Genomic DNA, 27,606 nt, shown 5'->3' with positions numbered 1-27,606 from the left:
TTTTTTTTTAAATTTCTGATAAATCAAACTTCAACTTAACTTTCAAAACTTAATTAAAAGCAGAAAGACATCTATCGAAAGCATTATCGATAAATTGGTGATTTGTTATTAGCATATGGCAGCGCTACAACTGACAACGAAGCAAAGAAAAGGGAATATGTCAAAACGAAAAATTATCACAAATAAATGGGTAATCAAAATCACTAGTTGAGGAAGAAGCCCACAAATTTCACAAAATTGTCCAATTGAATAGCCTTTTATAGCTTTTGTACAGCTATAATTCAAAATTGTGGTAATAATATATTGAGTGTTTATAAAATTAAAGTCGCAAACAAACTAAACAGTTTGTGGAGATGTAAACGAAATTCGATGAAAAATCGTTGTTTATTTCAATGAAAGATAACAACACGTATCGATATACAATATTTGATGTGTTGTGCATAAAACCGAAATTATTTTTGGGCTTAAAGTTCTTTGAAAGCGCAGTTCTTGTGTGTTACAATCAGATATAGTGTCGAAATATCTAAATGTTGAGCGTTGTTTTTAGAACTATGCAATATATTTAACAATTTCTTTAAAAACATAATTGCATTAAATCGATTATTATTGTTTAACGATGTAAATATTTATCAATTGCTTTTCTTTCAGTTAAAATTTTTGACATTAATCGAGTAGAAAATTTTAACTACCATCACTAATTGTAGTTAATGCAAAGAAGGGGCGGATTACAGCGGTGTCAACGAAAAGTGCAAGACAAAATTATTGAAAATTCTCGAATACCGTAAAACAATTCGTCATATCGCTAATAGGCCTGTGATTTTAATAAATACTATTAAATATATAACGTTAAAACTATTTGGTGCGAACGGTTTTCTGCTTTCCTGGGAATATTTCATACTTGAAAGTTGCATACATACACACACACATACACAAAATCCCTCCAGCATATTAACTTAATAATACTTAGTTTGCGAATCAGAAAATGATGGTTGAATCCGATGGTACTGCTGATGCTACACGTCGCCTCAACGTTAAGAAGCAAACACTGGATGATGCATATGCGGTACCAGCAAATTTCTTAGAAATCGACGTGGTCAATCCATTGACAACGATGGCTGCAGGCAAGAAACGTTATACGGACTACGAAGTACGAATGCGGGTGAGTGACCTATGTAATTTAATGAGACCAAGCTGATAATTATGTATTTCAAACGGAAACTGTTATGATTACAATTACGGGATGCGCATACACATCGATCTCGGCATATTTAACACTTGCAGCTTTTTAAATATTTTGCAAAACAATGAGCATGCATTATATCAGTTGTGTGTCGGAAACTCGCACAGATTAACAATTAGTCATTACACATGCATATCATTTATCAATGAAAATTACTCATAATGTTTGTGGCGGCATTAAGCTGGATTTATTATCACAATTGTGTACTAAAAATATATTTGTGTGTGTGTGTATTAAACCATATTTACTTAAATTACTTTTAATATATTCCAGACGAATTTACCAGTGTTCAAAGTAAAGGAATCTAGCGTGCGTCGCCGCTACAGTGATTTCGAATGGTTAAGAAATGAATTGGAACGCGATAGCAAGGTTGGTATTATTTTGTAAAATAATTATTATCCTTCATAGTTCACTTGTCTGCTTTAATTAATAGATTGTAGTACCGCCATTACCCGGTAAAGCATGGAAACGCCAAATGCCCTTCCGCGGCGACGAAGGTATATTCGATGAGAACTTCATCGAGGAGCGGCGAAAAGGACTAGAAGCGTTCATTAATAAAATCGCTGGCCACCCGTTGGCGCAGAACGAGCGTTGCTTACACATGTTCTTGCAAGAAAATGTCATCGATAAGAACTATGTGCCAGGAAAGATTCGCAACACATAAGAGGCGATATAATAAGGTTCAGACTGCGAGTGGGGAATGTGTGCCGAAAGAAAAAGTGGTTGTTACTGTTACTCGAGTGCACACGTACTGGGGAATCAAGCTGAATGAAAAGAGAAATATACAAATGCGAATATAAACACATACACATACATTGAAGGATTTAACTGCTCAGAAGGGTTTATTTTTTTCAAATTTCGGGTTTATACAATATTAAAAAAAACAAAATTATTGTATGGAATGTACGTTATATATATTCTACTATATGGATATACAAGTATATATATATTTTCGAATTCCAAAACTATTTTATCTTTAATAATGTGCCGACAAATTATTATTAATATAAAATTAAAATAAAAAAAGCATTGCTAAAGGCTTATAAAGTTGAAGAAAGCTGAAGAAGATTTAAGTGTAAAAATTAGGGCAAGAACATTTTCGTTAGTAGCAATCAATCGAACAAAATATCTTTATTACTATATAAATATAAATGTAAAATATACTATATAATTGGAAAACCAATCATTTTGACGTTATGTATTTCTAAATTGATATCTTATGTTAAATGATGGCACATTTTTAATGTTGCTGGATGAATTGAATACATGTTTAAAATGGCCTCTGTTAAAATTATCATGTTTCAGGCAAAAGTTTTGTAAAAGCATTTGAGTAAATAAACAAATTAAACCTACAGGTTGTGTTTGTATTGTTTTTTCGGAGAAAGATAAGCTAAATTACCTAAATTACATCATACGTTATGGCACGTTACGTTGTTTGAAAATGCAACCCTGACACTTTATTGTTCTTCTCATCGCACAGAGATGTTAAACATCATCTGTTCAGTCAGCATTTGTTGGATTGCGGCTAGTGCAATGAATATAATTGCATTTGTTTAGGCCATAAAATGTTGGAATCAACTGCAACTGAGGATACTGACAATAAATACGAGAATAGCGCAGATGTAGAGCAAGAATACAAGTTTATTGAAAAAGCTTATGATGAATTTAACAAGTAAATATCGGTGTTAACTTTTGGCCTCAGTTACTAACACTACGTTTCTATTTCAGTGGGCAATACGAGCAGTGTCTGGAAACACTAGATGAGTTGGAAAAATTTAATGGAAGCAATAACAAGTTGGAACACAATCGCGCAGTGGCGAGATTCTATAAGTCCGGCTGTAAGGATCATGTCACGCTATTGAAAAGCCTTAATGAAAATGTGAGTAGTTACAGAATTCTTATATATTCTGAGTAATTTTTCATATAAACATTATAGTAAACTAGACTAGTTATGCGTTATGTGTCCTCAGTTCATGAAGCAGTTGTCGCATTGCTGTTTCGTCATTGGTTAGGCTATCCTTCTGTTGACGTATTTGTTCATTCAGCTTTTTGCCCAATTTAGTGTGTTGTTTAAGTGTTTTCTCAATCATTTCGTGTTGTTCATCCAATTGGCTTAAAGCTTGACGACAATGACTAAGTAACTCTGTAGCTTTCTCCGCTGCAAAGACGGTTTCAGTGCATAACTGTAATAGTTTATAAATTGCCAATACGCGTACCTTTTTGTTTTTTCTTCTCGCACTCCTGCTCAACTTGTGCCTTTATGCTTTCAAAAGTGTTTTTGGTACCTTCTTTGTATTTATCACGCAGTATCCGTATGAAATCGACATGGGATATGTAGCGATATTGATCGGCATCGTCAGCATTCGAAATTATTGAATCCATTTTCTATAAAGAAATTAATTTTTTAGATTTCAAATTTTTCAATAACTTGACGCTTGGCTCTGATCGAGTGTGTTGAGTTGACAATGAAGTGAAAAATATGGCGGCTTCCGGTGACATTTCTACCGTTATAGAATGTCGTAACAAAGTGAAATTCAAATGAAAACATTTCAAGAAACTGAAAAGGTAGTCAACTTCAAAAATTGTAAGGGGTTTATTTTTTTAATTTTGTCCATACGAACAAATCAATATGTATTTGAGAGGTTTCGCAAATCACTTAAAAGTGAATTATATTATTTTCATGATTTTGAAAAATTATTATAAGCACTTGGCGACATGAGGAATAGGTAATTTATACACTCATCAAAATATATGCAAATCTATTTGCTTATTAGAAATAATTTTTACGAGAAGACTTGTCTTTTTGAAAATAAATAGTCCACTTCATAATATTATTTATTATGTACTGAGTATAAAATTATAAACTTTAAATACATACACCATAATATTAATATTAATTCATATCGAATTTATATTCTTTAGACCGGACCTGTTGGTAGAACCAGTCCCATAGCGTCGAAAGCACTTTCATATAGTCCAATAGCGCGTTACAACATGACGATAATTTACTATCACCGGCATATGTATGAAACTGCGATCAACACACTTATGCCGCTGGTGGATCAAATTGATGATTTAGAAGAACACATGGCTGCACTTGTGAGTACATTTATGCTACGGCTGCTGCTGGTCACCAACCAATTGCGCAAAGCGGCTGCATTTCTGGAAATGCTGCAATCGCCTGACCATAAATCATCGCTCTACTTGAACCGAGATACATTAATAGGCGAAGAAGCTTCAGCTTTGGAAACGACAACTGCTAACCATGAAAATTTTCAACGCGCTTACAAATTCTTGGCTATACAAACATGTGTTATGAATCGTAAACCTATAGTGGTGGCAGAAGATGGTGTAAGTGAACAAATATATTAAAAGCAATACATTTTATAATTTCTTAATCATTTTATACTTTACAAATGCAGTCAGCGGAGTTTTCTTCACTTAAAGCACATCAATATTACATTATGAAGGACTTTCAAATGGCAGCAAAACAACTGAAAAAGGTCAACGAGATAAATGCCACTGGCGAAGGGTAAATGCTTTTTTTTTACATATGAGCCAATCAAATATTAATTTAATATATTTTATTTCTAGAAGCGACATGCTTAACACCTGTATTGCCAACAATATGGGCGTAATACATTTGCGTGTACGTCACTATGCAATTGCGGCGAAATTCTTTCAGGATGCTATAACTTTTGACAAGCGCATAGCCGCCAATATGCGCAATGTTTCACTCTATCAAATGAGCACAGCGCGCACTTGTGAAATACTCTACAATTTGGGTATTGCTATGTTGCATTTGCGACGTCCAAAAGAAGCGTACAATTGTTTCTATGTGCCGTTGAAAGCGTATCACAGCAATCCGCGCTTATGGTTTCGTATATCGGAAGCCTGCATAATGGATCATGAAATGGTATGTGAATATATATAAGTATTTATATAGTAATTGTACGATTTCAACAAATTACAGAAAATGTTAGAAGCGGATAGCAAACCAATGGTCACATCTGTGGTTAACAATGGTGGACGCAAAACATACTTCTTGAAATCTACAGACAATATGGCATATTCGTGAGTTTTATATTTATATTTTAATCCATAAGATATTAAAATATAGAAATATATTTATTTAGGCTTGATAAAGGCGCACAAGAATCTGGTCCCAATCTGCACTTTGCCGCCTTGGCGCTACGTAATGCCCTCACGCTTACCACATATTATAAGAGCGCCTTTGAAATGACTGAAGACAATGAATTGCCTACAGAGCGGGAGAAAGAGAATTGGCGTAATGTCAAGGATAATAATTTTTGCAATCCCTCCAGACCGATTTCCAAAAACTCACTCAACACTATGCTCTGTGCGATTTATGCGGCCTACAGTTATGTGTCGCTACGTTTGGGCGATTATGTTTGCGCACTCGAAATGGCGCAAGAGCTGTTGAAGGCTGAAAAACTCTCCGATGCGCACAGGTGATTAAATATCATATCACTAACTGTAACTTTAATAAATTCATATTTTTCTTATTCTTTCAGACTCCTAGCGCATATGTATGCTGGTGAGGCCTTACTAATGTTGGATAAATTGGAGGAGGCACGTCCACATTTTGAGCCAACATTTGTGTCGAACTTGAATGCATTTGATTTCGAGACAAAAGATTGGCGCGTAAAGTCTTTGGATGCGGCGCAGAATGTTGTACGTTACAATTTAGCTGTGGTCATGGCATTGCAAGGTGACTTCGAGCTGTGCCGTAACATCATGAGTAGTTGTACTCACCCAATTGTGGCTGCTAAAGTGCTCTCGTTGAAGACTTATCTCGATATAAGAATGGGAAAGTGTGCATAAGAAAGCTTGGAAAACCCCATTACGTAGTTTAGATGTTAGGTGCATTTGATCAATTTGAGTTATGTTCAAATATATGTTTTCGTTTACGTTAGAATGCAATCTACAATAAATAAATAAATAAAGATTTTTTAAACAAATTCTTCACGGAAATTATAATAAAATTGACGAACGATTAGCGGTATATATTGTTGTGATTGTGATGGATTAAGTGGTGAAAATCCATAAATCAAAGCTTAACAAATCGCATAATCAAGATTGTGTGATAAGCTATCGCTGGTGGCATTTCGAAAAATCATTCCCAAGTCATTAGTGTTTCTGTTTATAAAGCGACGTGTTCAACTCGAAAATTCGTTAGTACAGTTGTAGACGCATAGAAATGAAGTTTAATATAGTGTTATTGGCCACCGGCTTACTGCTGGCTATGGCAACTGTAGCAACAGCAATAACTTTTGATGAAGAGCGCTTAGCACTCAAGCAATTTGTCACATCTGTAAGTAAAAAATATTGAGGAACTAACAGTAATTCACAATACTCAAACGCGTTCTTTGTAGGAGGAACGCATACGCTCTCATGGCTATCCGGCCGAATCGCACACCGTAGAGACCAGTGATGGCTATCTACTCACACTCTTCCGCATACCTTACTCGCATAAATTGAAGAATCAACGTGCCAAACGTCCAGCTTTCCTGTTGCAACACGGTTTATTCAGCAACTCCGATTGTTGGTTGAGCAGCGGTCCTGATCACTCGTTGGCCTATCTGTTGGCCGATGCCGGTTTCGATGTGTGGTTGGGCAATGCCCGTGGCAACATTTACTCGCGCGCAAATTCGCAAATCACTTTGAATAGTCCGAAATTTTGGAAATTCAGTTGGCATGAGATTGGCACCATTGACATTGCCGCTATGATTGATTACATACGTAATTTCACCGGTGAGCAGGCCGTGCATTATGCCGGCCACTCGCAGGGCACCACGGTCTATTTGGCGCTCATGTCTACGCGTAAAGAGTACAATCCCAAAATCAAAACGGCACATCTATTAGCGCCATGCGCCTTCTTTAATCATGGCAGACACCCGATCTTCCAACTGGGCGCATTAGTCGGCACACCCGGCGGTCTGTGGAATAGCATACTCGAGGATATGGAGTTGATGCCCAAAAACCAGTTGGTCAATCGCATTGCCGACACACTCTGCGGTCAACAACCCAATTTGGGTAAACAGTGTAAAGATGTCGTGCTTTGGTATGCGGGCGATGGTTATCGCAACACAAATCTGGTGCGTAAAAAATAAAACAATAAAAGTTAAGTCATAAACTTAATAACGTATTATCTTTTAATTTGCCATTTCAGACTTCCATGCAGGTGCTCATTGAAACCCATCCAGGTGGTTCGTCCAGTAATCAGGGTATACATTATCTGCAGCTAACTAAGTCGCATAAATTCCGTCAATTCGATTATGGCACCAAGAAGAACCAACAGATTTATAAACAAGATACGCCACCAGACTATGACTTGAGTAAGATTACCGCGCGCACCTACTCATACTCGAGCGCCAACGATGCATTGTGCGGTCCACGCGATGTTGACACTTTGGTAGAGAATATGCCTTATTTGGTTGAGGATTATCGCGTACCAGATCCTACTTGGAATCACATGGACTTCATTGTGGCAAACAAAATGCGTGAGGTGATCAACGATCGTGTTGTGCGCGCCGCTAAGACTTACGAGCGAATGTAATATTGCAAATAAAACAGTAAATAGTTGATACTTCATTTATTCAAAGATTTGGTTTAGTGATCGTTCTTTGAATACCTTGAAACTGGCAATGTAAGATCAGTAGACGTGGATGGTACTGCAACTGAGCGGCTCTTTAATAGTCGGATGGAATTAAGTAGTACATCAAAAATAGCATTAGAACTTTCTATCGAGAGCGATCTGCGGGTATATCCAAGAACGGAACGAATAAGAATCAGTATGATCATGGGTTGCTACGTGGATTAAAATGGGATAATTGAAGGAACATTTTTCTTAGATCCTTATAGTATAGTTAAGTTATCTGATAGTTAATGCTGTAGTAGTCTGTATTTGTTAGTCTTTTCCATTCTCTGAATCAGTTACTACCGATAGCGATCGACATACCGTCAATAATTCGATCTCCATTATAATAAGAATCCACTTACGGGCTAACCATAGATAAGTTTCTTCATGAACTTAATTTTGGAAATCCTAGAAATTTCATTAATAATTTTTTAGCAATACTATCCGCTCATTGTCAATGAGATTTGAGTTTTTTTTCATTTTTTTGTTTGACTAATAAAAGATTTATTTATGCATAGCCTTCACCTGTTCTTATCAAAAGTTTATTTCCAATATAAATTAAGTAAATCTTTTGAAGAAATAAATGCAGAAATAAAAACCTTATCGCAGTCGAACGTCATACACCCTTACTCATATTACAAAAAATCAGACTTGGTTCGTTTAAGTGAGAGACTGTGGATCTTCTAAGGCACTCGTAAGACCTCCACGATCGTATGAATTCCCCGAATAAAATACGCGGTTCGACAAAGAAGTTTCTCCTGTATTTCCCGCTATTGCAAACCCGAAATGTCTGCCGAAAAGTTACCCACTTTGCGAAAAAGTTTCGGTTCTTTGATATCAATAAAAAAGAAAATCGAATTTTGATTTACAACCATTTTGATATCGTTTGTCAGAAATATACAAAACAAAATATAATTATTGGAATTCATTATGGGGGGTATACTCGCTATTTTCGTTTGAGTTATGACGATTAATTATATCAAACTTTTCTGCGTCAGCCACTTCATAAGGCTTAATCTCCGCAACAGTAGTCGCATGTTGCGAATTATGACATTAGATTAGATATCCTCGCGACCGTGGCTGTTACGCTTTATAAACCAGAACTTTTGCTGCACTCTCTTCAGTTTGCACCGATTTTTTGCGAAGCATTAGAATACGCAAACTATGTTTCGTTTAATATTTTCTTTAAGTGTGCTGATCGCGCTGGGTGGCGCTTTGGATCTGAATCATATTGGACCCTATATTGATATACCGCTTAAACCTTTAAAAACATCAGTAAGTTGGATATAAAACATAACACTTCACTTAGTATACCACGATTGACCCTCGTTAACTTTCAGGCTGAACGTATACGTGAGCATGGCTACCCCGCTGAGTCTCATTTCGTGGAGACTAGTGATGGTTATATACTCAACCTCTTTCGCATTCCCTATTCGCCACGTCTGAACAATCAGCTTGAGCGCAAGCCTGTAGTCTTCATACAACATGGACTCTTCAGTTGCTCCGATTGCTTTTTACTCAATGGTCCGGAGAATGCGATCGCATATAATTTCGCGGATGCTGGTTTTGATGTTTGGTTGGGCAATGCGCGTGGTAATATTTACTCGCGCAGCCATTCCACCTTAACGACGAGTAACCCAAAATTTTGGATGTTCAGTTGGCATGAGATCGGCACCATTGATATGCCCGAATCCATTGACTATGTGCTCGAGCAGACCGGTGAAAGCGCATTGCATTATGTTGGTCACTCACAGGGTGGCACAGTTTACTTTGTGATGCTTTCATCTCGTCCGGAATATAATGCAAAAATAAAAACCGGACACGGTTTGGCACCCGCCGTCTATATGGGTAATGTAACGGATGGCATTGTTGCGGGACTTGCACCTTATGTGGGCTCACCTGGTGTGGGCGCCGATTTGTTGAGCAATCAACCATTCGTACCGTACAATCCGCAAGTGCAACGCTTACTGGATTCCGCCTGTGGTGGCGAACCAGCTTATCCCAAATATTGTGAAACGCTATTTCTAATGTGGGCCGGCAATGAGCAGTCAAATCTTAATGCGGTCAGTATACTGTAGATGCAATACTCAAAGTGCAAGAAAATATAGATTTCTTTTCATTTGTAGACTTTACTACCTCAACTGGCCGAAACACATCCCGCCGGCATTTCGACTAATCAAGGCATACACTTCATCCAACTTAAAGTGTCAAACAAGTTCCGTCAATATGATTTCGGTGCGAAGAAGAATCAACTAAAATACAATCAGGCAGAACCACCAGAGTATCCGCTGGAAAAGATCACCGCCGATACATTCCTCTACTACGGTTTGAATGATGGTTCGGCCAATGCGAAAGACATGAAACGTTTGCCACAATTCCTACCAAATCTGCGTCTGTTCCATGAGGTTCCCAACCCTACATGGGGACATTTGGATTTCATTTTCGCCAAGCAAGTTAAACAGGAAATCAACGATCCTGTGGTACAGTATTGTAAAGCTTATGAGGAAGGATATTGAAACAAGCAATAAAGACTTTAAAGAACAATATACGAATTATTTATATTATATAGAGAAACACACGTAGACGTAGACAGTTCTTTGTGAAGCCAGAATCTTTCCCTTGATTTAGTATTAGGATTCGACAAAAGGCGCTGAACCTACTACAAATGTGCAGAGGCTTATTACTTCTATATCCACTATTTCTCGCGGTTGTTCGAAAAAGTGGTATTCCAGGCAGCTTCTACAGGTAGCATCCGGTAAGATTTTTAATCTTATATCGTGGATGCCGAAAGGACAATGTCCAGTTAGAACCCCTACGACTAAGGAGAGGCGAAGAGCTCGGTAGATCTCCTGCGATTAACCTTAGACCAGAAGTATCTGGTGACTGCGCAGTGCTTGTGATTGACCAACGCTCATCAGCCTCACAATTTCGCGCGATAAAAAAGTATAACTGATAATGAAGATAAACACTCTTTAATCAGTCTTGAGGTCATCAGACAAAGATGTGGTTCGTCGTATGGCTGCCATATACTTATGGCACTCTGGCGAGGAGTTGGTCTCGATATCAGAAAATTGTACCTAATCAGAATCTTTATATTCTAACATATGGAATATGTTAGACCAATGGTGGTCGGTTTATGGCTTTGATAACAATTAACTCTATCTTATCCTGTAGGTCAATAAAGTGGGCGACGCTTCAACTCTTGCATTCAATACTTGCATTTTAATATAAACAGAACACTTATAGATTAGATATTTTCTAGATTGCACATATTTTCGTACTTTTATTTACAGATCACTCGTATTTATTTCTAAACAGATGGATTAGTCCCTTCAGTAACTTTTTGAATTTTCCTCCTTAAACAAGTTATATATTTCAAAGCTTAATGTGGCTTAATTTAACATGGTTAATCCTCGTATTGGCAACAGCGAATGCCGTGGATTGGGATCCATATCTGGATATACCTTTTAAACCACTGAAAACATCGGTAAGGTCATAACAATGAAATTTGCTTTAATTTTTATGGAATCATTTTAATTGGAATTTAGGCGGATCGTATACGGGATCATGGCTATCCAGCCGAATCGCATTTTGTCGAAACCAGCGATGGTTACTTGTTGAACGTATTTCGCATACCTTACTCACACAAATTGAATAATGCAAATGCGCGACGTCCTGTTGTGTATCTGCAACATGGTCTCTTCAGTTGCTCGGACTGTTTTCTGCTCAACGGACCGGATAATGCCATAGCTTACCTCTTCGCCGATGCCGGTTTCGATGTGTGGTTGGGGAATGGGCGTGGCAACATATACTCACGTAATAATACGAAGATGAGCTTGAATAGCACCAACTTTTGGCAATTCAGCTGGCACGAGATCGGCGCTATTGATTTGCCCGATACCATTGATTATATACTCGAGAAGACAGGCGAAAAGCAATTACATTATGTTGGACACTCTCAGGGAGGCACATCTTATTTTGTACTTACATCCTTTCGCCCAGAGTACAATGCGAAAGTGAGGAGCGCTCACCTTTTGGCGCCAGCCGTTTTTATGGGCAATACCACACATCCATTGGTGCATTTGTTCAAGCCATATGTCTCAGTGCCCGGTGGCAGTGGTATGCGCTTGTTGGGCGACCAAATGTTCATACCACATAATATGTTGGCGCAACGTGCTTTGGATACGGCTTGTGGTGGTGAACCGAGATTTCCGGAATTTTGTCGCACACTATTTTATACATGGGCTGGCACCGAGGCGTCCAACATAAATGCGGTAAGAAATTATTTGACGAGCACATAATTTATCATTGAAGTTTATATTCCTTTTAGACACTTTTGCCGTACATTGCCGAAACCCATCCAGCCGGCATAAGCACCAATCAGGGCATACACTACATTCAACTGCACAATTCGAATTTCTTTAGACAATACGATCATGGTGTACAGAAGAATAGGAAGGTCTACGCACAGGCGGAGCCCCCAAATTACCAGCTTGAAAATGTTTCAGCCGATACTTATGTCTATTATGGCATGTCCGATACATCGGTGAATTGGCAGGACATTCAACGTTTGCCAGAGCATATCTCCAGTTTGAAGCTGCTGTACAAAGTGCCCGATGAGAGCTGGGGTCACATCGATTTCATATTCGCCATGAAAGTGAAAGAAACTATAAACGAACAGGTGATCAATTACTGCAAGCAGTATGAGATTGATGGCGTTATCAAAGAAAATTAAAAACAAAACCTACACACTTAAAACAAAAATAAACGAAGATAATCTATGGGAGATTTGTACAAATTCCAAGGAGCAATAAATATTTATTAATTGCTACTAGTGCACTGTTATCTCTATCATAAACGCGTATCAATTAACACTTGAAGTGAAGTCACTTTACATTGGCGTACAAAAGTTTTCGTCAATTTGTTGTCATATTTTTGTTTATTTCTCAAATTTTGGTGTATAGGTTCCCGTCATATGTATGTATGGAGAACTCATTACAGCGATCGCCAATTCATGCCTATAGTTCATAACCCCGCTTTGATGGGTGCAAGTGTCGAGCTTCGTTGGGCTATTAATGTTGAGGAGGATTCTCATACTGTGAAGTCCTTAAATGCTGCTTTAACAATTCAGGAAAAGCTCACAAAAGATGCTCCATTGTTTCTCTGGTACCTACCTCTTGACATTTCCTGCAATCATCTCGATCTGTCAGCCTTATCTTACAGGCGTGTGCCTCCACCAGAAAGTGGCCAGTGAGTATTCCAACTTGTTCAGGTATTTCTGGTCTACCGCTTTACTTATGGCTTTAGCGGTTTTACACCCCCATATATTAATACCAATTCAACAATAGTAGCAACCAAATGAAACAAAATCAAAAATCTTTTTCCATAATATTATTAAATATTTTATTCTTAAAGTTTCAATAATACGAGAAATGCCATTATACCCAGTCAACATTTATTCTACAAAATATACGTCACTTAGTTATGGCAACACTTTACTTAAAAGCTACGGAACAAGCAATAAGCTTGCTACCAAAACTACTACTTTTTCCTAAAAATCACAATTAAAATTTAAAAACTAAAATAATTTTGTAATTAAAATCGAGCTCTAGTCAACTCTATCGTCAACTATATGTATATTCGTAGTAGTTTGCTGCCCTGATAATCTTATCGAAAATGAACTCACGCACGCCTAGCCCACATATAAAATCGAAATGATTCCAGCGTCTACGTGGAATCTTGTACACGGCCTGTAGGTTGCGCAGACGCATCAGCAAACGCCAAATATCCTCCACTGAGACGATGTAATCGTTCTCGGCGTAGAAGATGGTAACCGGTGCTGTGACTAGCTCCAAGTTGTAGTCGGGTGGCTCCAATTGATTGTACAACAACCAATTCTTCTCTGGACCATAGTCATATTGGCGGAACTTCGTCGAGACGTAGCCCTGAAAGTAGTGCATAATTTGCTTGAAGGAGCCGCCCACCGGAAAGTTCGCCATTATGTCCGGTAGTAAAGTCTGGAAATGTATACAAAAATTAATCAAAGTTATATGTAATAAACTCACAAGTACCTACCTTGTTCAGATGTTGCGTGTCATAGCCCACAGCTGGCCATAGCCGACTCACACACACCATCGGTCGTTCGTGCTCAAAACAAAGCGACGAGAGGAACTTTTTCACAAACTTGTTTGTGGACACCATCTCCATGCCCTCCAACACTTTGGCTACATAGTTGCGTGTACCCAATATGGGACCGAAAATCTTGGCCAACCCACCTTTTGTGTTGCTCACATACGCCACCGGCGCCAACAGATGTGCTGTCTTGAAGACGCCATTATATTGCGGCAGCATTGAGTTGAGCACCAAGAAGACAGTGCCACCCTGTGAGATGCCCACGAAATGCATTTTCGCCTCGCCCGTGCACTGCATGATGTAGTCCACCATTGCGGGCATATCGTAAATGCTCATCTCATGCCAGCTGAAGTTCCAGAACTCACGCTCCGTGGCATTGTACCACACGTTGCGGCGCGTGTAGATGTTGCCGCGATTGTTGCCCAGCCAAATGTCGTAGCCTTGCCGCCACAGCAGATATGGTAATGAGTTCTCGCGGCCATTCAGTAGCCAAGCGTCCGAGGACGCGTAAATTCCGGCTAACAAGAAAACGACCGGACGTCGCGAATATACGCCACAAGCGCCCGTCGCTGTTGTCGTTGTCGACGAGGTATTATACTGCGGTATGCGGTGCAGTGTCAACGCATAGCCGTCCTTGGTTAGCACATGATGCTTCTCCACCGGATAACCGTCGCGTCGTATGCGTTTTACCTGTATTCATGGAAGGAAGAAAGTAATAAAAGACAAATTTAGTATTTAATAAAACAATAATGCTGTCTACTTGTGTTCTTTGTGTGCTAATTGTGTCGGTGGCGTTGTGCGAAATGCTAAGTGCCATGATTGAGTGACTCAAGTAGGTAGAATATGACAATAATAGGCGCTATCGGCGTCATCGTGACACTGCGTTGACATAAAGGTGACTTACGCAAATCATATACCGTCTACCAACTACGCGCTATGAGTACCTGTCTGCATGCCGCAGTGGACGGTTAAGTCGTGTCGTGGGAAGTGTGTTGCGACGCGGAGCTCTTGACTGACAGCCGTAATCGGCCTTCATTGCCACTACATTGCTATTATTTTTGTAATGCGTGCATAATTTAAAAAATATTCTGCACTAAATACATATATGTATACCATCAATGTATCTCCGAAGGATTTGGATTATGTTTTGATATACGAACAGGATAAGGTTTAATCTAAAGAAATATCTAATGACCGAAAATGGGTCAGGTAAATTCTGGATACTACGAATATGATACATAAAATAAATGATAATTATACATGAAATTAGGAGTCTGTGATATGTCTAGCAAGTTTCGTTGTGATATCTGACATTTTTTATGAAATGTTCTATGTTAAGTCATAGAAATTGCGGACGGAAAACAATCTAGTCTGAAAACCATAAGACTTATACTAGTTATATAATGTTTAATATATTGTGTTTGTAGTTGATTCTAGAGTTTTGATTCGAAAATTCGATTTTCCGCCTGGTAAAACAATTATTCGTAAGTGGGTTTCTGGTTGTTCGGAGCATAAAAGCAACGAAGATGATGTGCCAACTCTATTCAAAACAAGTATCTCACGTACCATTGATATACCATCTCAAAATCAACAGTAAAATTGATAGAATTATATCTCCTGGCACCCAATATGTAGTAGGTCTCTACAGTTTTCGGATCTCAAGAGAATGATATCTATTTTGAAAAATATGACTAACAATCGACAAGTTGGTTGATCCCTATAATGATCCTTAATCACACACAATATTCATGGGTTCGGATGTCTAGAAATGAGGTTGTTGCTTGAACAACGACATATATCGGCGAGAGACCTTTGAGAAAGTAATAATCTCTGGATTCGAGGATATAGAACCATAATTAGAAAGTTTACAAAGAAAAGGTAGACTTTATCAGTAAATCCCGATAGCTGTAGATATCAATCGTAAGAGAATATAAAAAAATTTAATGAGAATATCAAGAAAATTTAGACTCTCATCTTGTCCTTCTAAAGTATTAATTACAAAAGATATTGATTGCGATAAATTCTTAAAAAAAGGTACTAGTCTCGAGCCAATTTTTTCACATAGGAATTCATAATCGAAAATCGAAAAATACAATTTCTAATTTTGTTTCCAAATTCTTCAATTTTTATTGACAAAATGTATAGTTTATGCCATCAGTTCAGTTGCGTTTTGGTGCGGTGTTGGGTATGATTTCCGAAATACGTGTCTATTTTTTTGGTTTTTTATTCGTCTACTTTTGGCAAATGCAAATGCCGGCACGTGCGTCGAACACTCAGCGTTGCACACAGTCATCACGCGCACTGACATACTCGTATATAGTACAACAACAAAAATGGATGAATGACGATAAACTTGCGATTACAAAGATTGTCATAAAGCGTCGTCGTCAAGCCGTTGGGTATTTTGCCAATGGCAACACGAATAAACAATAACATACATTTATACATACAGACGCTAGATTTCGTGCAATACTGCGAATTATGCATTCTGCGCACGCGCACACGCCACACACGCATTTAAATACAACATGCAGCAAACGCGCAGTGCGACCGACACTCCTGCGCTGCGATCTGCCCTTGTCGCAGTTAAGCGTGTCCTCTACCAAGCTGACTTAATAGACACAATAAATACGTCCAAACTTTGAAATATTGACTTGTGTAATTTATCACATTTATAACTGGGAGGCGATCAGCTATTTTGTAATTAACTTACATATATTTAATTCATTGTTGATAACATGCTTATAAGTTAGTACTTTATAAAGGAGGTCTAAAGAAAAAAACTTCGATTTGGAGGACACTATATATTATATTTTAAATTGTTATGAATAAATGAATGGGTTCCTAGAATTTCGCCCTAAAAAATTTTATAGTATCTACTCTTTAATTCTAAGATGCACTATCTCTTTAAAACAAAAAACGAGTAATGCAGTGTTTTATCTGGTTATTTGAGCTTGACCTTGACGGTTGTTTAAATGATATACGAGATGTGTTCAAAAAATGACGGGAATTTTTGTTTTTTGAAAGAAATATTTATACATTCGTCGACATTGTCACCTTTAAGATAGTTCCCATTCGAAATTATGCACTTATGCCAGCGCTTCTACCAATCGTCGAAACACTTTTCAAACTGGTTTTTTGGGATAGTCTTTAGTTCTTTCAACGATTTCTCGTATGCTTGTAAAACTTTAACTTTTTAAAAATGTTCCCTTTATTTTTGGAGACGGAAAAAAGTTACACCGAGTTACATCAGGCGAATATGGAGGATGACCCACCTCCACTTACAGTATTGAAGTCACGAAGTTTGGCTAAGAATTCACGAACACGCAACGAAGTGTGAGCTTTTAAAAAACGAGAATCGATAAGCTCAAAAAAACGTCTAACCTTAAACTGCTACACACAAAATAGATAAGCAATGAGTATAAATTTTAAATTTTCCAATTCCCATTATTTTTTGAACACTCTACCTATATGGCATGGGCTGATGAGATTGCTAAATTGACAATTATGAATGCATTACAGGGCACTTGTGATCATATAAGGCTTGTCATTAAGCTTGTCGCTTTTCCCATTCGAGAGAACGATTCTTCGGTCCAAGGCAGTTGTACAATAAGTAATAAATACTTTTTGGAGGTAGATTTGGTTATGGGAACCAAGATCTTATGGTAATGAAAACTGGGTCTCAGGCTTTCAAAATAACTGCTCAGCTAGCTATGTAGAGAATAACTACATTCGTTTTTTTCTCTATCATAGAGGCTCGGTTTTGTGTTTTTTGGATTCCTGATTGAAAATTTAATTATTCCATAAATGCTTTGTGCTCTCACGTTTCGCTTTAAAATTTCTCCTATTTGTGTTTGAGAACTGACATTATTAGATTAAAGTTCCGAATGATTCCAATGAAATATTTGTCGAGGATGGATAGCTTTTAGAAAAAAAATGTGTTGAGGTTGTTCGAAAATTGTGCTGGAACTCAGGTCCTGCGGGGACAATAGCCGAAGTTCAAAGTAGAATTAAGGACCTATGGTGTAATAAATTTATGGACTGTACCCTATTGGAAATAAATATTCGTATGTAATCAAGAATGCCATTCCTCAAAACACTAGAGCAGTAAACAACACTCGATAATCTTTTAAGCTGCCCGCAAAAATGCTTGTACTCAATTAAAGTATAGAAAAAAGAAGGAAGCTTATACAGAAAACAAAATGTCTTTCAAGCCTCATAAACATAGTTGAGTGCTTGGTCACAGCTTATTTAAATTTAATTGCGGTCAGTGGTTTTCGCACAATTTCTTTTTCACCAGCTATTTCACTAGTCACATACCGCATCAGTAATGATGATGTCGCGCGTTTGACGGACGTTGATGAATGCCGCAACCATAAACGAGGATCCGCGTAGCTGCGACTCCAACTGCCAGCAACACAGGCCACATAACAGCAACAGCAACAACGACTCGATGATGTTGCAACCGCTGATGATGACACCCATGACACACGTCGGCAGGATGCGGTGAATGTTGTCGTTAATGGCGTTATAGACGTTGCAAGTTAAACGCGTACCGAGATCGAGTTGTTATTGCAGCCGTTGGACAAGGTGTTGCAGAATGACATACTGGCTTACGTCAACGGGTCGTGCCAAGCGATCTTACGAGCTCAATGAGCTGAGACAGCCAACACACCCGACCTACAGCAAGCCCAGTGTGTCGGTGAGGTGCAAGTGCAAGCGGTAGGTTTCACAATAATTCTATCTCTATCACGCTTTAAATATTACAAAATCACCGAATGCAGCAGCCAGACGGTTAGGAGTAATAAATGTTATAGGTGCTGACTCTGCAGTTGAGGTCAAAAGTTAACACTAATCGGTACTTGTTGTTTTGGTACGTCACAGTGGGTTGTACGCGTCTGGGTCGAGTTATGTGCGAACGGGTATATATTATTACTTTTCACTTTTTCACTTTTCACGTTTATTGCTACTTATTGGCTTTCTTTTGCTTGTATGGCTTTACTTTTTTTCGATTTTGTCTTGCTTTTTGCTTTGTTTTTGCACTTTCATTGGCGGCTTGTGTGTGTTTTTTCGCGCGCAGGAAAAGGTGAAACCTCCAAATCGGTAACATGAATGAATTCCGGGATCGCGCTGACGTAAAACTCCGTTAACGTCGCGTGGCTCTACGACGATTGTGGTCGTCGTCGTCGTCGTGCGCGGACTGGTGTCTGTTGACTAACTGACTGTTTTGCCGCCTCGATAGCGGTATCCGCACAGCCTGCGGCTTCCACGCGCCCCAGCTGATGCGAAGCGCTTCTCTCCGCCACAACTTCAGCCACTTCAACGAATTTGTGGGTAAGTGTAGCACTCGCTGTGACGCTCATCGCGCTCATTACGTGTACTACCTTAACGCCACTCGCTTTAGCCCGCCGCCTCGCCGTGCTTTTAATTCATAAACTCAATTATTTATTTTGTGTTTGCTTTCGCATTCATCGATTTGCAATGAGCGTGGCTCGGTTCGACCAGCCAGCCAGCCGGCTCTGCGGCACGTGAAGTGACGCTTCCATTTGTCCAACGTAATTGTCGTAATTCGCTCGCAACTGTCACTCGGCCATTACGAGCACCTACATAACTGTGCTCTCCGCTCTCCGCTTGCCGCTGCCACCGCTTTTGACCACTTTTACCGATTGCATTGTATCGACTCCTCCACGAAATTGCAATAACCCGTTGTCTGGCGGCATGTCGTTGCGCATTTTGTTGAGGATGCGCTTTCGAGATGCGTCCACTGTCCGTTGGCGGTGAGTCGGTAACTCGGTAATGCGGTTACACGCTTCGTTCCTCTTCACACGCATTCAGCGATTTGTCAGTCTCTACAATTGTGCGTTTGTTTATTCGCCGACAGTTTACAAACACTTGTCAACGCTTAGCATTTAAGTAATTTAATTTCATCAATAAGCGTTTGAGTATTCGCCGCGCCGTTTCGGCATTATCGCGGCAAAATGCACTTTCTTTCCACAGTTATGCGTACTTAAGTGCTTACCTATGGAGTTATGTACATATAATTGCTTGCACTAATGCCTCCCAGCCTGCATGTGCGCTTTATGAGTAATCTTATGCGTTTATTAAGTGGAACACTGTGTCATTGCAGTTCGCGTCCATCATCTCCAGCCGTTTTTGTCATCTCGTTTCACGCGTCTTCAAGATTTCTTGCCATGCGTAATTTAATCATCGCATAAGTCATAAGGCATAAGTGGACTCAAGTATGCACATAGGCTTACATTAGATTGGGTCAGCAAACGATAAAACGGAAGTATGACAAATCGTTTATATTTGATTTAGAAAGTTGTTAAAAGGTGTGAAATTTTTGTAAAAATAGATAAAATGAAGGTTAGATCTTGTGCCTTATACAATTACTATATACCATTCGAAGTGGCTCACTGTGTTTAAACTTTGTTCATTTGTCAGAAAATAGTAAATAGTAGAATGAAGTTTATTCATGTTGGGTCTATAACCATACTCGTGCTGTTTTAAGAGATTCCGAACGTACATTAGAAAACTACTATCCTTGTTCGTCTTTACCAGTATGTGTCATTCATTTGAAGCACAGTCAGTCATCAGAAAAATGCACGGAATACTTAGACGCAAAAAACGGGATAATAATAATCCAACATGGCAACGCTTGAGGGAAATTGGTTTAAAACTATTTGCAAAACTGCCGATGAAGAGTTTTGCCTCACCAGGCTTATGTGTATGTGATTGGCGTTCAACCGTTTAGCCGGTTATAGCCGAATCGATGAGAGCGCGTCACTCCTCTCTTTCCTTCGCAGTTCGGCGCCAGTTGGAGATTCCAAGTGTAACCAGGTCGCTCTCCACCTGGTACCTCCAACGGAGTGGAGGCCTTCCCCTTCCTCGGCTTCCTCCGGCGGGTACTGCATCGAACACTTTCAGAGCTGGAGTGTTTTCGTCCATTCGGACAACATGACCTAGCCATCGTAGCCGCTGTCTTTTTATTCGCTGAACTATGTCAATGTCGTCGTATAACTCATACAGCTCATCGTTCCATCGTCTGCGGTATTCGCCAGGCTTATAGCCCAGATAAATATCGTTATCGTTCCTGCAAACTAGACGAGTACAAGGAAACGGTCTTTCATTTTCTTTCTGTACGCCCAGCTCTATCACAAACCAGACATAGAACACTGGGAATTCATCAGATATCAAACCTTGAATAGCTGCCTACAAAAGTTTCAATGAGAGAACCAAATGTTTCGAATATATATATATCTTTATTTAGTGATCGATCATCTCTACAGCTTTAATTTCTTTGAAAATTATAGTACTTTTGGAATGCCATTTAGTTTCTTAACTGGCTCTTGTCATGGTCTCCGAAGCCGATATTTGAATGTCATTGAGTGACAAATCTTTAACTAACTTGTCTGACTCATGATTTGTATTTTTAAGAAAAACCTCTTTTTATGATCACAACGTCAGTTATTGGGTCTTTTAGTAACATTTTGCCGGAAAAGCGCCTCAAAGGCAAAACATAAAAAAATGTAACAAAAAATCCACTGGAGATGTTGAAAGCATCTGCTATCCCTCTAAGTGATTTTCGGAAGAAGAATCGTCCCGAAACTGAAATAATTAAAAGTATGTTCAACTTGAAACGTGAAATGTTGTAGGTTTGAGCTATTTATAAAACTCGATTTTCGATTTTTTTTTATTTCAACTTTTTGAGACCCGTCCTAATGTATGACCGCACTTATATGAGCAAACATACTTTTTTATGTGAAATATCATATAATTTTTAAAGTTTAACGGAATTATGATTGTGTCACATCTCGCACTCTCTCTGTCATCCCACCATGGAAATATGTAAGTCGAATGGAACCGTGTTTGCACGCTTTCGGACGCAATCGATAAACACATACTAGCCAAGCTTTTGAATAAATATGCACATACGATTCACTCACCTGCATACAGACAGACAGACGAGTATTATTTACAATATGTCATGCAATAATTGTCGCGTTTTTGTGTCTATAATTACGGCACTTTGTTTCAGCCCTGACTGATGTAAAGCATTTGCGCATTTGTAGTTATGTATGTGTGCCGCAGTAAATAAATTCATATTAGCTCATATACTAACTGCTAGTTAAAGCATATGCTCGCATGTAAACATATTTATCGCAATTGTCTAATTGTGTTGGGTTTCGGACGTGCGAGGGTTAAGCTCTGTTAAATGTCTGTTTATTTGCATAGATTAATTGTCTCAATTGGGGGAAATTAACGCGATTTTTTTTTCTTCATTGGATGTTTAGCTTTACCTTTGGTTTTGTTTACGTTTTTGGCAGGCACGTAAGCGTTTAATGGTGTTTCTGTGTTTGCCTTCAAAACGGATAATTGCATTTTTTTCCCATTTAAAGGGTGATTTTTTAAGAGCTTGATAACTTTTAAAAAAAAAAAAACGCATAAAATTTGCAAAATCTCATCGGTTCTTTATTTGAAACGTTAGATTGGTTCATGACATTTACTTTTTGAAGATAATTTCATTTAAATGTTGACCGCGGCTGCGTCTTAGGTGGTCCATTCGGAAAGTCCAATTTTGGGCAACTTTTTCGAGCATTTCGGCCGGAATAGCCCGAATTTCTTCGGAAATGTTGTCTTCCAAAGCTGGAATAGTTGCTGGCTTATTTCTGTAGACTTTAGACTTGACGTAGCCCCACAAAAAATAGTCTAAAGGCGTTAAATCGCATGATCTTGGTGGCCAACTTACGGGTCCATTTCTTGAGATGAATTGTTCTCCGAAGTTTTCCCTCAAAATGGCCATAGAATCGCGAGCTGTGTGGCATGTAGCGCCATCTTGTTGAAACCACATGTCAACCAAGTTCAGTTCTTCCATTTTTGGCAACAAAAAGTTTGTTAGCATCGAACGATAGCGATCGCCATTCACCGTAACGTTGCGTCCAACAGCATCTTTGAAAAAATACGGTCCAATGATTCCACCAGCGTACAAACCACACCAAACAGTGCATTTTTCGGGATGCATGGGCAGTTCTTGAACGGCTTCTGGTTGCTCTTCACCCCAAATGCGGCAATTTTGCTTATTTACGTAGCCATTCAACCAGAAATGAGCCTCATCGCTGAACAAAATTTGTCGATAAAAAAGCGGATTTCACATTTCGAACCGAACACTGATTTTGGTAATAAAATTCAATGATTTGCAAGCGTTGCTCGTTAGTAAGTCTATTCATGATGAAATGTCAAAGCATACTGAGCATCTTTCTCTTTGACACCATGTCTGAAATCCCACGTGATCTGTCAAATACTAATGCATGAAAATCCTAACCTCAAAAAAATCACCCGTTATTAAATGGCACAATGGCGAACTTGAAAATTTTCGTAAATATGATGGTATGCATGTGTGTATGAATGTAATTTTGATCAATTTTTGAAGAAAAATTAAAAACTCTTCATTGTAACGTCATTTCTAGCGAACCCTTCTGTAAAAGGTTCATTCGCGCAGACAGCATAACCCCGAGTGGGATCATCTGCAGATAAAAATAATACTTTAAGACTTAAAATTAGAACCGGGACGAGGGAAAAACATGAAATTTGACTTTTTGACAAATATTATTCTTAGAACGACTTAAAATTTTAGGACATTTTCCGAACATAATAAAAAATCCATTTCTTTCGAAGCCGTGAAATCGATATAACCTCACAAGCTGTGTGATGAGAAGGTGATTTTTTCATAAAAAATGTTTTCAATTAAAAATTAATTTGCCAATTAGTTAATTGCCACATTACATGATAAATTGAGAATAATAAGACTTTGCTATTGGCATCCTCCATATTCTTTTGCCTCAACTGGGGCAATATTTTTTTATACTTTTAAATTCATATTTCAAATTACTATAATGGAGAAAGCTTGGGAAAATTGAGTATATTTTAAGAAAAATTGCGGCATTTTTTAATTTGTTTATCGCTTCTGCTAATTTTACGTTAAATTTATATTTGTTTAGGCACAGTTCGCATAACCGCAAAGACTCGATACAAGAAATTATTCGTATTATTTACGGTTATTTTTAAGAGCCGAAACCCACAATAATATAACTGGTAATGCCAGCTTTAAACCTTTCAACTATAAAATGTTTAATAAACCGAATGACCTTTTATTTTATAGTTTTATATATTTTTATATTATTAGCAAATAATAGGATTCAAGTGGTTTTCTTTCAAAATCGCCAAATAGACAATTCTTTAAATTTACTTATCCCGCATAAACCTAGAGATACCATAATCTACCGTTTTCCATGATGTAATACTGAGCCACAATAAACTCCATCAATCTACTTGTCTAAAGTGACGTAATATATTAGCGCAACGAGTAAATGGAGGTTCCCCGCTAAGCAAAGATTGGTAAAATGTTGCGTTTAATTAACTTTATTTAATATAAAACTAATTAGGTAGCTTGTGCTTACTCCAAATTTTCACTGGATATCGTGTTTCATAATGAGGCAATTGAAAAGGGTTCTCTTAAGGGGTTATATACAGTTAGAATTTTCAAAAAATCGATTTTTTTTATTTCATTTTCTTAATGTACATATATTTAAGAATACACACAGAAAATTTCATATCGTTCCGGTGAATATTTTCACAGTTACAAGCAAATGACCAACATTACTCGAAAACGGCTAGACCGATTAGTCTCAAATTTTAACACCACCTACTTAAATATATTTTTTAGTAATTAATCGAAGATTTTTTCTCTCCGATAAATATTTTTTTTTTTATAAACAACTTAAGGCCAAAATTTCGGTGAAAAATCGATTTTTTTTTTGAGAAACCGCCATTTTGTCAAAAAATTTTATTTTGCTTATTCCTTCGATTAATTACTAGATTTAACATTATTTTAACGAAATCTGTTTGTTTTTTTAATTTCATATGATCCAGTTCCGAGATATAGTGGTCACCGCAAAACGTCTTTTTTGAGAGGAGCTCCAGGAGATCAGCTGTAGCTCTTTTTCAAATAAATATTTTTACTAGTACTAAGTCAGTTGGTACAGTTAAAAGATACCATAATATGTGTATAAATTTCATCAATAAATTAAAAAGTTTTCTCAGAAAAAATTCTGGAAAATTCACTTTTTTTTGGCCGTCTAACTGTATATAACCCCTTAAGCTGAACTCCGGGTGACTTGCTAATTAGAATAGTAGTTACATTTACTGAATTTATAAAAAATTGTGTGATTTTAGTAAAGTTTCTTTGTTTCAAATTCAAGCTCATTTAAACCTTAAAATTTCCTTTTACTTCTAAAATTTACATCCATGCATATTTATCATAATATATTTATATACGTGTATATATGTAAGTATGTTCATTTATCATTGTGCATACGTGCATGCATTAGCATAATACTCCCATACATATGTGTACATTGACTTAAGCGAGTAGTATCAGAGTTTGCTTATGAATGGCACGTTTTAATATTTTCCTTGCCTTTTATTCCTTCATTTATTTCATACAGCATTTTAAGATAAGGAAAACTCTTAAATCTTTATTCGTCAGCATTTAAAATTTATTGCTTGACAAATTTTTTGAATCTAAATTTGCATGACAATCCTATTTGGGGATAATAAGCAATAAGCACTTAGTTGATGAATATGACTTTCTATGCAGAAGCAGTAACTAGAGACTTCCGCATTTAAAATCCTACACTAAAGTTGATTATATGTATATAATATAAGTATTTAGAAATATATTCTTGGCGACTTACTAAGATGAATAAACACATAAGTAGATATACGAGGTTTGTTCAAAAAATAACGGGAATTTTAAATTTCCAGTTGTCTAAAAAAATGGGGACGGCATCATTGATAAAGACGAAAAAATATTTTTTTTAAACGAAAATTCCCCTTATTTTTTGAACACACTTATTTATTATGTGTTACTATAAATAAAGTTTTGTATTATTATTGTGACTGCTTTTCTTATTATTTTAGTTCTACTACTTCTTCCACTATGCCGTTGTAGCGGAAAAATATTAATTGACCAAATTAATGGGCTGTCTGAAACGCCTATTATGCGGCAAATTTTTAATTATCTTATGAGACAACAAAATCAAAGGTACTTATACTAGTTATATAAACTAGAGTCATAAAAAAATCCTCAAGTCAATGCAGCGGCTCATATGAACGTAAGACAAATCACAAGTATACAAGTATACAAGTATACCCAGCAGTTAAATCAACTAATTATAAACTACTTTGCAACTGGTATGAACTGCAAGTACAACTAGTTGAATGACTTTTTGCTTACAGATATTTAATATTTTTTGGGAGCCGATATCTTAGGAAATGTCAACGGTCAGATTTCATTCAGTTTGAGACTAATCTAGTTCAAAAAGAAAATATAATTTATTTGGAGCTAGTTCCTTCATGTTATTAAAATATATAAATATCATCGAAGTAACACCATCTCCAATCAATTGTGGAATAAATTTGTATACATATGGTTAGTAGTTTTCATACTAGTTTTTTTCGGACTAGTTTTTTTCGGACTAGTTCTTTTCAGACTAGTTCGTTTGCAGTCAAGCAATTTTTCGACTCGTGTATTTTCTGACTCGTCTGATGTTTGACTGTAGAGTTTGTACATGCATATAAACAAATAGATTAGTATTTAAATTAAAGGTTAGCATGCGGCATCAGCTTTGTTGTCATCGTCGCAGACAAATGATTTCATTTCTAAAATGTATACTCATACACATACTTATGAGAATTAACATATTTATATACGATTACAATTGTTTGGACATATACTTACCGATATGCAAATCAATATCTCCCTTGCATTACGTGCACCCATAAATATGCCTAACTTTTTGGTGACTTACAAAGAACAAAAAGAGAAAAAAAGCATTAAAAACTCATAAAATTTTTAATAAATGCATAAAGCACAAACTCTAAATGCAAACACACACATGAGTTCATAGAAACCGACTTTAGAATTGACCGACTGGTTAACCGCTCAAAAGCCACATAACGCGAACGCATGCATATTAATTTCGAAATTCCGATTTCGAAGTGACTGCATAAGCCAATGCATAAATGTATGTGTGTACATAAAAACATAAAAAAAAATACTTACACTTACATAACCACATATGGAGATGCGTCTACGTGCAGGATTTGAACGACACAATCGAAAATTACCACTTGCCACTTGCGCAAATGATTAACGGTTCGGATGCGGCGACTTAAAAACAAGTGCGTTCCCATGAAAAAAGCTTATCATCGGAAGCAGCGTACGAAAGATCACACTGCAGCTTGAAGCGTACAAAAAAAAATTTTGTGGAAAACGCAAATTTGCTGATTAAATGCCAACAATGCGGCAAGTGCGGTTGCAATAACCGATAAAACCCATATCCGCATACACAAAATTTTTATAAAGAAAGATAAACATGCATTTTTGTTTTTTTAGACAAATACATATGTATGTATGTAACTATGTAGGCATCAGACACTAATAAGACATGCCCTGGAGGAAAATGACAACTATCAATCAAAAGCTGATGATTAAAAAATATGGATTTTAAAA

At 37.5% G+C, this 27,606-nt stretch overlaps 7 protein-coding genes across 8 annotated transcripts; 5 read left to right on the top strand and 2 right to left on the bottom strand.

The window, feature by feature from the left end:
• The first annotated feature begins 135 nt into the window (after positions 1 to 135).
• LOC105213316 (sorting nexin-12) lies at positions 136 to 2,423 on the top strand. Its single transcript, XM_011186041.3, has 4 exons — positions 136 to 292; positions 649 to 1,159; positions 1,514 to 1,609; positions 1,674 to 2,423. The coding sequence occupies exons 2-4, from the start codon at positions 983 to 985 to the stop codon at positions 1,902 to 1,904; spliced, it is 504 nt and encodes a 167-aa protein (XP_011184343.1). The 5' UTR covers positions 136 to 292; positions 649 to 982; the 3' UTR covers positions 1,905 to 2,423.
• Positions 2,424 to 2,711: 288 nt separating this feature from the next.
• LOC105213314 (CCR4-NOT transcription complex subunit 10) lies at positions 2,712 to 6,222 on the top strand. Its single transcript, XM_011186040.3, has 8 exons — positions 2,712 to 2,912; positions 2,969 to 3,119; positions 4,163 to 4,591; positions 4,663 to 4,772; positions 4,835 to 5,156; positions 5,214 to 5,314; positions 5,377 to 5,712; positions 5,776 to 6,222. The coding sequence occupies exons 1-8, from the start codon at positions 2,806 to 2,808 to the stop codon at positions 6,083 to 6,085; spliced, it is 1,866 nt and encodes a 621-aa protein (XP_011184342.2). The 5' UTR covers positions 2,712 to 2,805; the 3' UTR covers positions 6,086 to 6,222.
• LOC105213313 (uncharacterized) lies at positions 3,128 to 3,772 on the bottom strand. Its single transcript, XM_011186039.3, has 2 exons — positions 3,457 to 3,772; positions 3,128 to 3,398 (listed from the first exon to the last, which is right to left on the bottom strand). Exons 1-2 carry the CDS (start codon positions 3,620 to 3,622, stop codon positions 3,190 to 3,192), a joined length of 375 nt encoding a protein of 124 aa, XP_011184341.1. The 5' UTR covers positions 3,623 to 3,772; the 3' UTR covers positions 3,128 to 3,189.
• Positions 6,223 to 6,415: 193 nt separating the features above from the next.
• On the top strand, positions 6,416 to 7,867 carry Lip3_0 (lipase 3). Its single transcript, XM_011186038.3, has 3 exons — positions 6,416 to 6,575; positions 6,637 to 7,359; positions 7,434 to 7,867. Exons 1-3 carry the CDS (start codon positions 6,462 to 6,464, stop codon positions 7,818 to 7,820), a joined length of 1,224 nt encoding a protein of 407 aa, XP_011184340.2. The 5' UTR covers positions 6,416 to 6,461; the 3' UTR covers positions 7,821 to 7,867.
• Positions 7,868 to 8,991: 1,124 nt separating this feature from the next.
• Lip3_8 (lipase 3) lies at positions 8,992 to 10,447 on the top strand. The gene is made up of 3 exons (XM_011186037.3): positions 8,992 to 9,176; positions 9,242 to 9,964; positions 10,028 to 10,447. Exons 1-3 carry the CDS (start codon positions 9,066 to 9,068, stop codon positions 10,415 to 10,417), a joined length of 1,224 nt encoding a protein of 407 aa, XP_011184339.1. The 5' UTR covers positions 8,992 to 9,065; the 3' UTR covers positions 10,418 to 10,447.
• Positions 10,448 to 11,155: 708 nt separating this feature from the next.
• Lip3_1 (lipase 3) lies at positions 11,156 to 12,736 on the top strand. Its single transcript, XM_011186036.3, has 3 exons — positions 11,156 to 11,388; positions 11,450 to 12,175; positions 12,232 to 12,736. Exons 1-3 carry the CDS (start codon positions 11,287 to 11,289, stop codon positions 12,634 to 12,636), a joined length of 1,233 nt encoding a protein of 410 aa, XP_011184338.2. The 5' UTR covers positions 11,156 to 11,286; the 3' UTR covers positions 12,637 to 12,736.
• Positions 12,737 to 13,277: 541 nt separating this feature from the next.
• On the bottom strand, positions 13,278 to 27,216 carry LOC105213309 (lipase 3). Of its 2 annotated transcripts, XM_054234827.1 has the most exons (4): positions 27,157 to 27,216; positions 26,833 to 26,897; positions 13,977 to 14,723; positions 13,278 to 13,918 (listed from the first exon to the last, which is right to left on the bottom strand). In XM_054234827.1, exons 1-4 carry the CDS (start codon positions 27,170 to 27,172, stop codon positions 13,526 to 13,528), a joined length of 1,221 nt encoding a protein of 406 aa, XP_054090802.1. In that variant the 5' UTR covers positions 27,173 to 27,216; the 3' UTR covers positions 13,278 to 13,525. The 2 variants fall into 2 exon arrangements, with proteins under 2 accessions (XP_054090802.1, XP_011184337.1); XM_011186035.3 differs by lacking the exons at positions 26,833 to 26,897; positions 27,157 to 27,216 and adding an exon at positions 18,354 to 19,572.
• Between the last annotated feature and the right edge of the window lie 390 nt (positions 27,217 to 27,606).

This window comes from Zeugodacus cucurbitae, chromosome 2, assembly GCF_028554725.1.
Source record: "Zeugodacus cucurbitae isolate PBARC_wt_2022May chromosome 2, idZeuCucr1.2, whole genome shotgun sequence".
Classification (NCBI taxonomy): domain Eukaryota; kingdom Metazoa; phylum Arthropoda; class Insecta; order Diptera; family Tephritidae; genus Zeugodacus; species Zeugodacus cucurbitae.
Note: the sequence above shows the minus strand (reverse complement) of the source record. Positions and strands in the feature narration are given on the sequence as shown.

Bases quoted from the DNA above. Each gene is read 5' to 3' on its own strand.
- LOC105213316 (XM_011186041.3), top strand. From the start codon at position 983: ATGATGGTTGAATCCGATGGTACTGCTGATGCTACACGTCGCCTCAAC. The intron at 1,160-1,513 runs GTGAGTGACCTA...AATATATTCCAG, and splicing joins ACTACGAAGTACGAATGCGG to ACGAATTTACCAGTGTTCAA. The intron at 1,610-1,673 runs GTTGGTATTATT...TTTAATTAATAG, and splicing joins AATTGGAACGCGATAGCAAG to ATTGTAGTACCGCCATTACC.
- LOC105213314 (XM_011186040.3), top strand. From the start codon at position 2,806: ATGTTGGAATCAACTGCAACTGAGGATACTGACAATAAATACGAGAAT. The intron at 5,315-5,376 runs GTGAGTTTTATA...ATATTTATTTAG, and splicing joins ACAGACAATATGGCATATTC to GCTTGATAAAGGCGCACAAG. The intron at 5,713-5,775 runs GTGATTAAATAT...TTATTCTTTCAG, and splicing joins AAACTCTCCGATGCGCACAG to ACTCCTAGCGCATATGTATG.
- LOC105213313 (XM_011186039.3), bottom strand. From the start codon at position 3,622: ATGGATTCAATAATTTCGAATGCTGACGATGCCGATCAATATCGCTAC. The intron at 3,399-3,456 runs GTACGCGTATTG...CCGTCTTTGCAG, and splicing joins CGAGAAGAAAAAACAAAAAG to CGGAGAAAGCTACAGAGTTA.
- Lip3_0 (XM_011186038.3), top strand. From the start codon at position 6,462: ATGAAGTTTAATATAGTGTTATTGGCCACCGGCTTACTGCTGGCTATG. The intron at 6,576-6,636 runs GTAAGTAAAAAA...CGTTCTTTGTAG, and splicing joins TCAAGCAATTTGTCACATCT to GAGGAACGCATACGCTCTCA. The intron at 7,360-7,433 runs GTGCGTAAAAAA...TTGCCATTTCAG, and splicing joins GTTATCGCAACACAAATCTG to ACTTCCATGCAGGTGCTCAT.
- Lip3_8 (XM_011186037.3), top strand. From the start codon at position 9,066: ATGTTTCGTTTAATATTTTCTTTAAGTGTGCTGATCGCGCTGGGTGGC. The intron at 9,177-9,241 runs GTAAGTTGGATA...GTTAACTTTCAG, and splicing joins TTAAACCTTTAAAAACATCA to GCTGAACGTATACGTGAGCA. The intron at 9,965-10,027 runs GTCAGTATACTG...TTTCATTTGTAG, and splicing joins AGCAGTCAAATCTTAATGCG to ACTTTACTACCTCAACTGGC.
- Lip3_1 (XM_011186036.3), top strand. From the start codon at position 11,287: ATGTGGCTTAATTTAACATGGTTAATCCTCGTATTGGCAACAGCGAAT. The intron at 11,389-11,449 runs GTAAGGTCATAA...ATTGGAATTTAG, and splicing joins TTAAACCACTGAAAACATCG to GCGGATCGTATACGGGATCA. The intron at 12,176-12,231 runs GTAAGAAATTAT...TATTCCTTTTAG, and splicing joins AGGCGTCCAACATAAATGCG to ACACTTTTGCCGTACATTGC.
- LOC105213309 (XM_011186035.3), bottom strand. From the start codon at position 18,518: ATGGGTGTCATCATCAGCGGTTGCAACATCATCGAGTCGTTGTTGCTG. The intron at 14,724-18,353 runs GTATGTGACTAG...CCATGAATACAG, and splicing joins ACATCATCATTACTGATGCG to GTAAAACGCATACGACGCGA. The intron at 13,919-13,976 runs GTAGGTACTTGT...ATACATTTCCAG, and splicing joins ACACGCAACATCTGAACAAG to ACTTTACTACCGGACATAAT.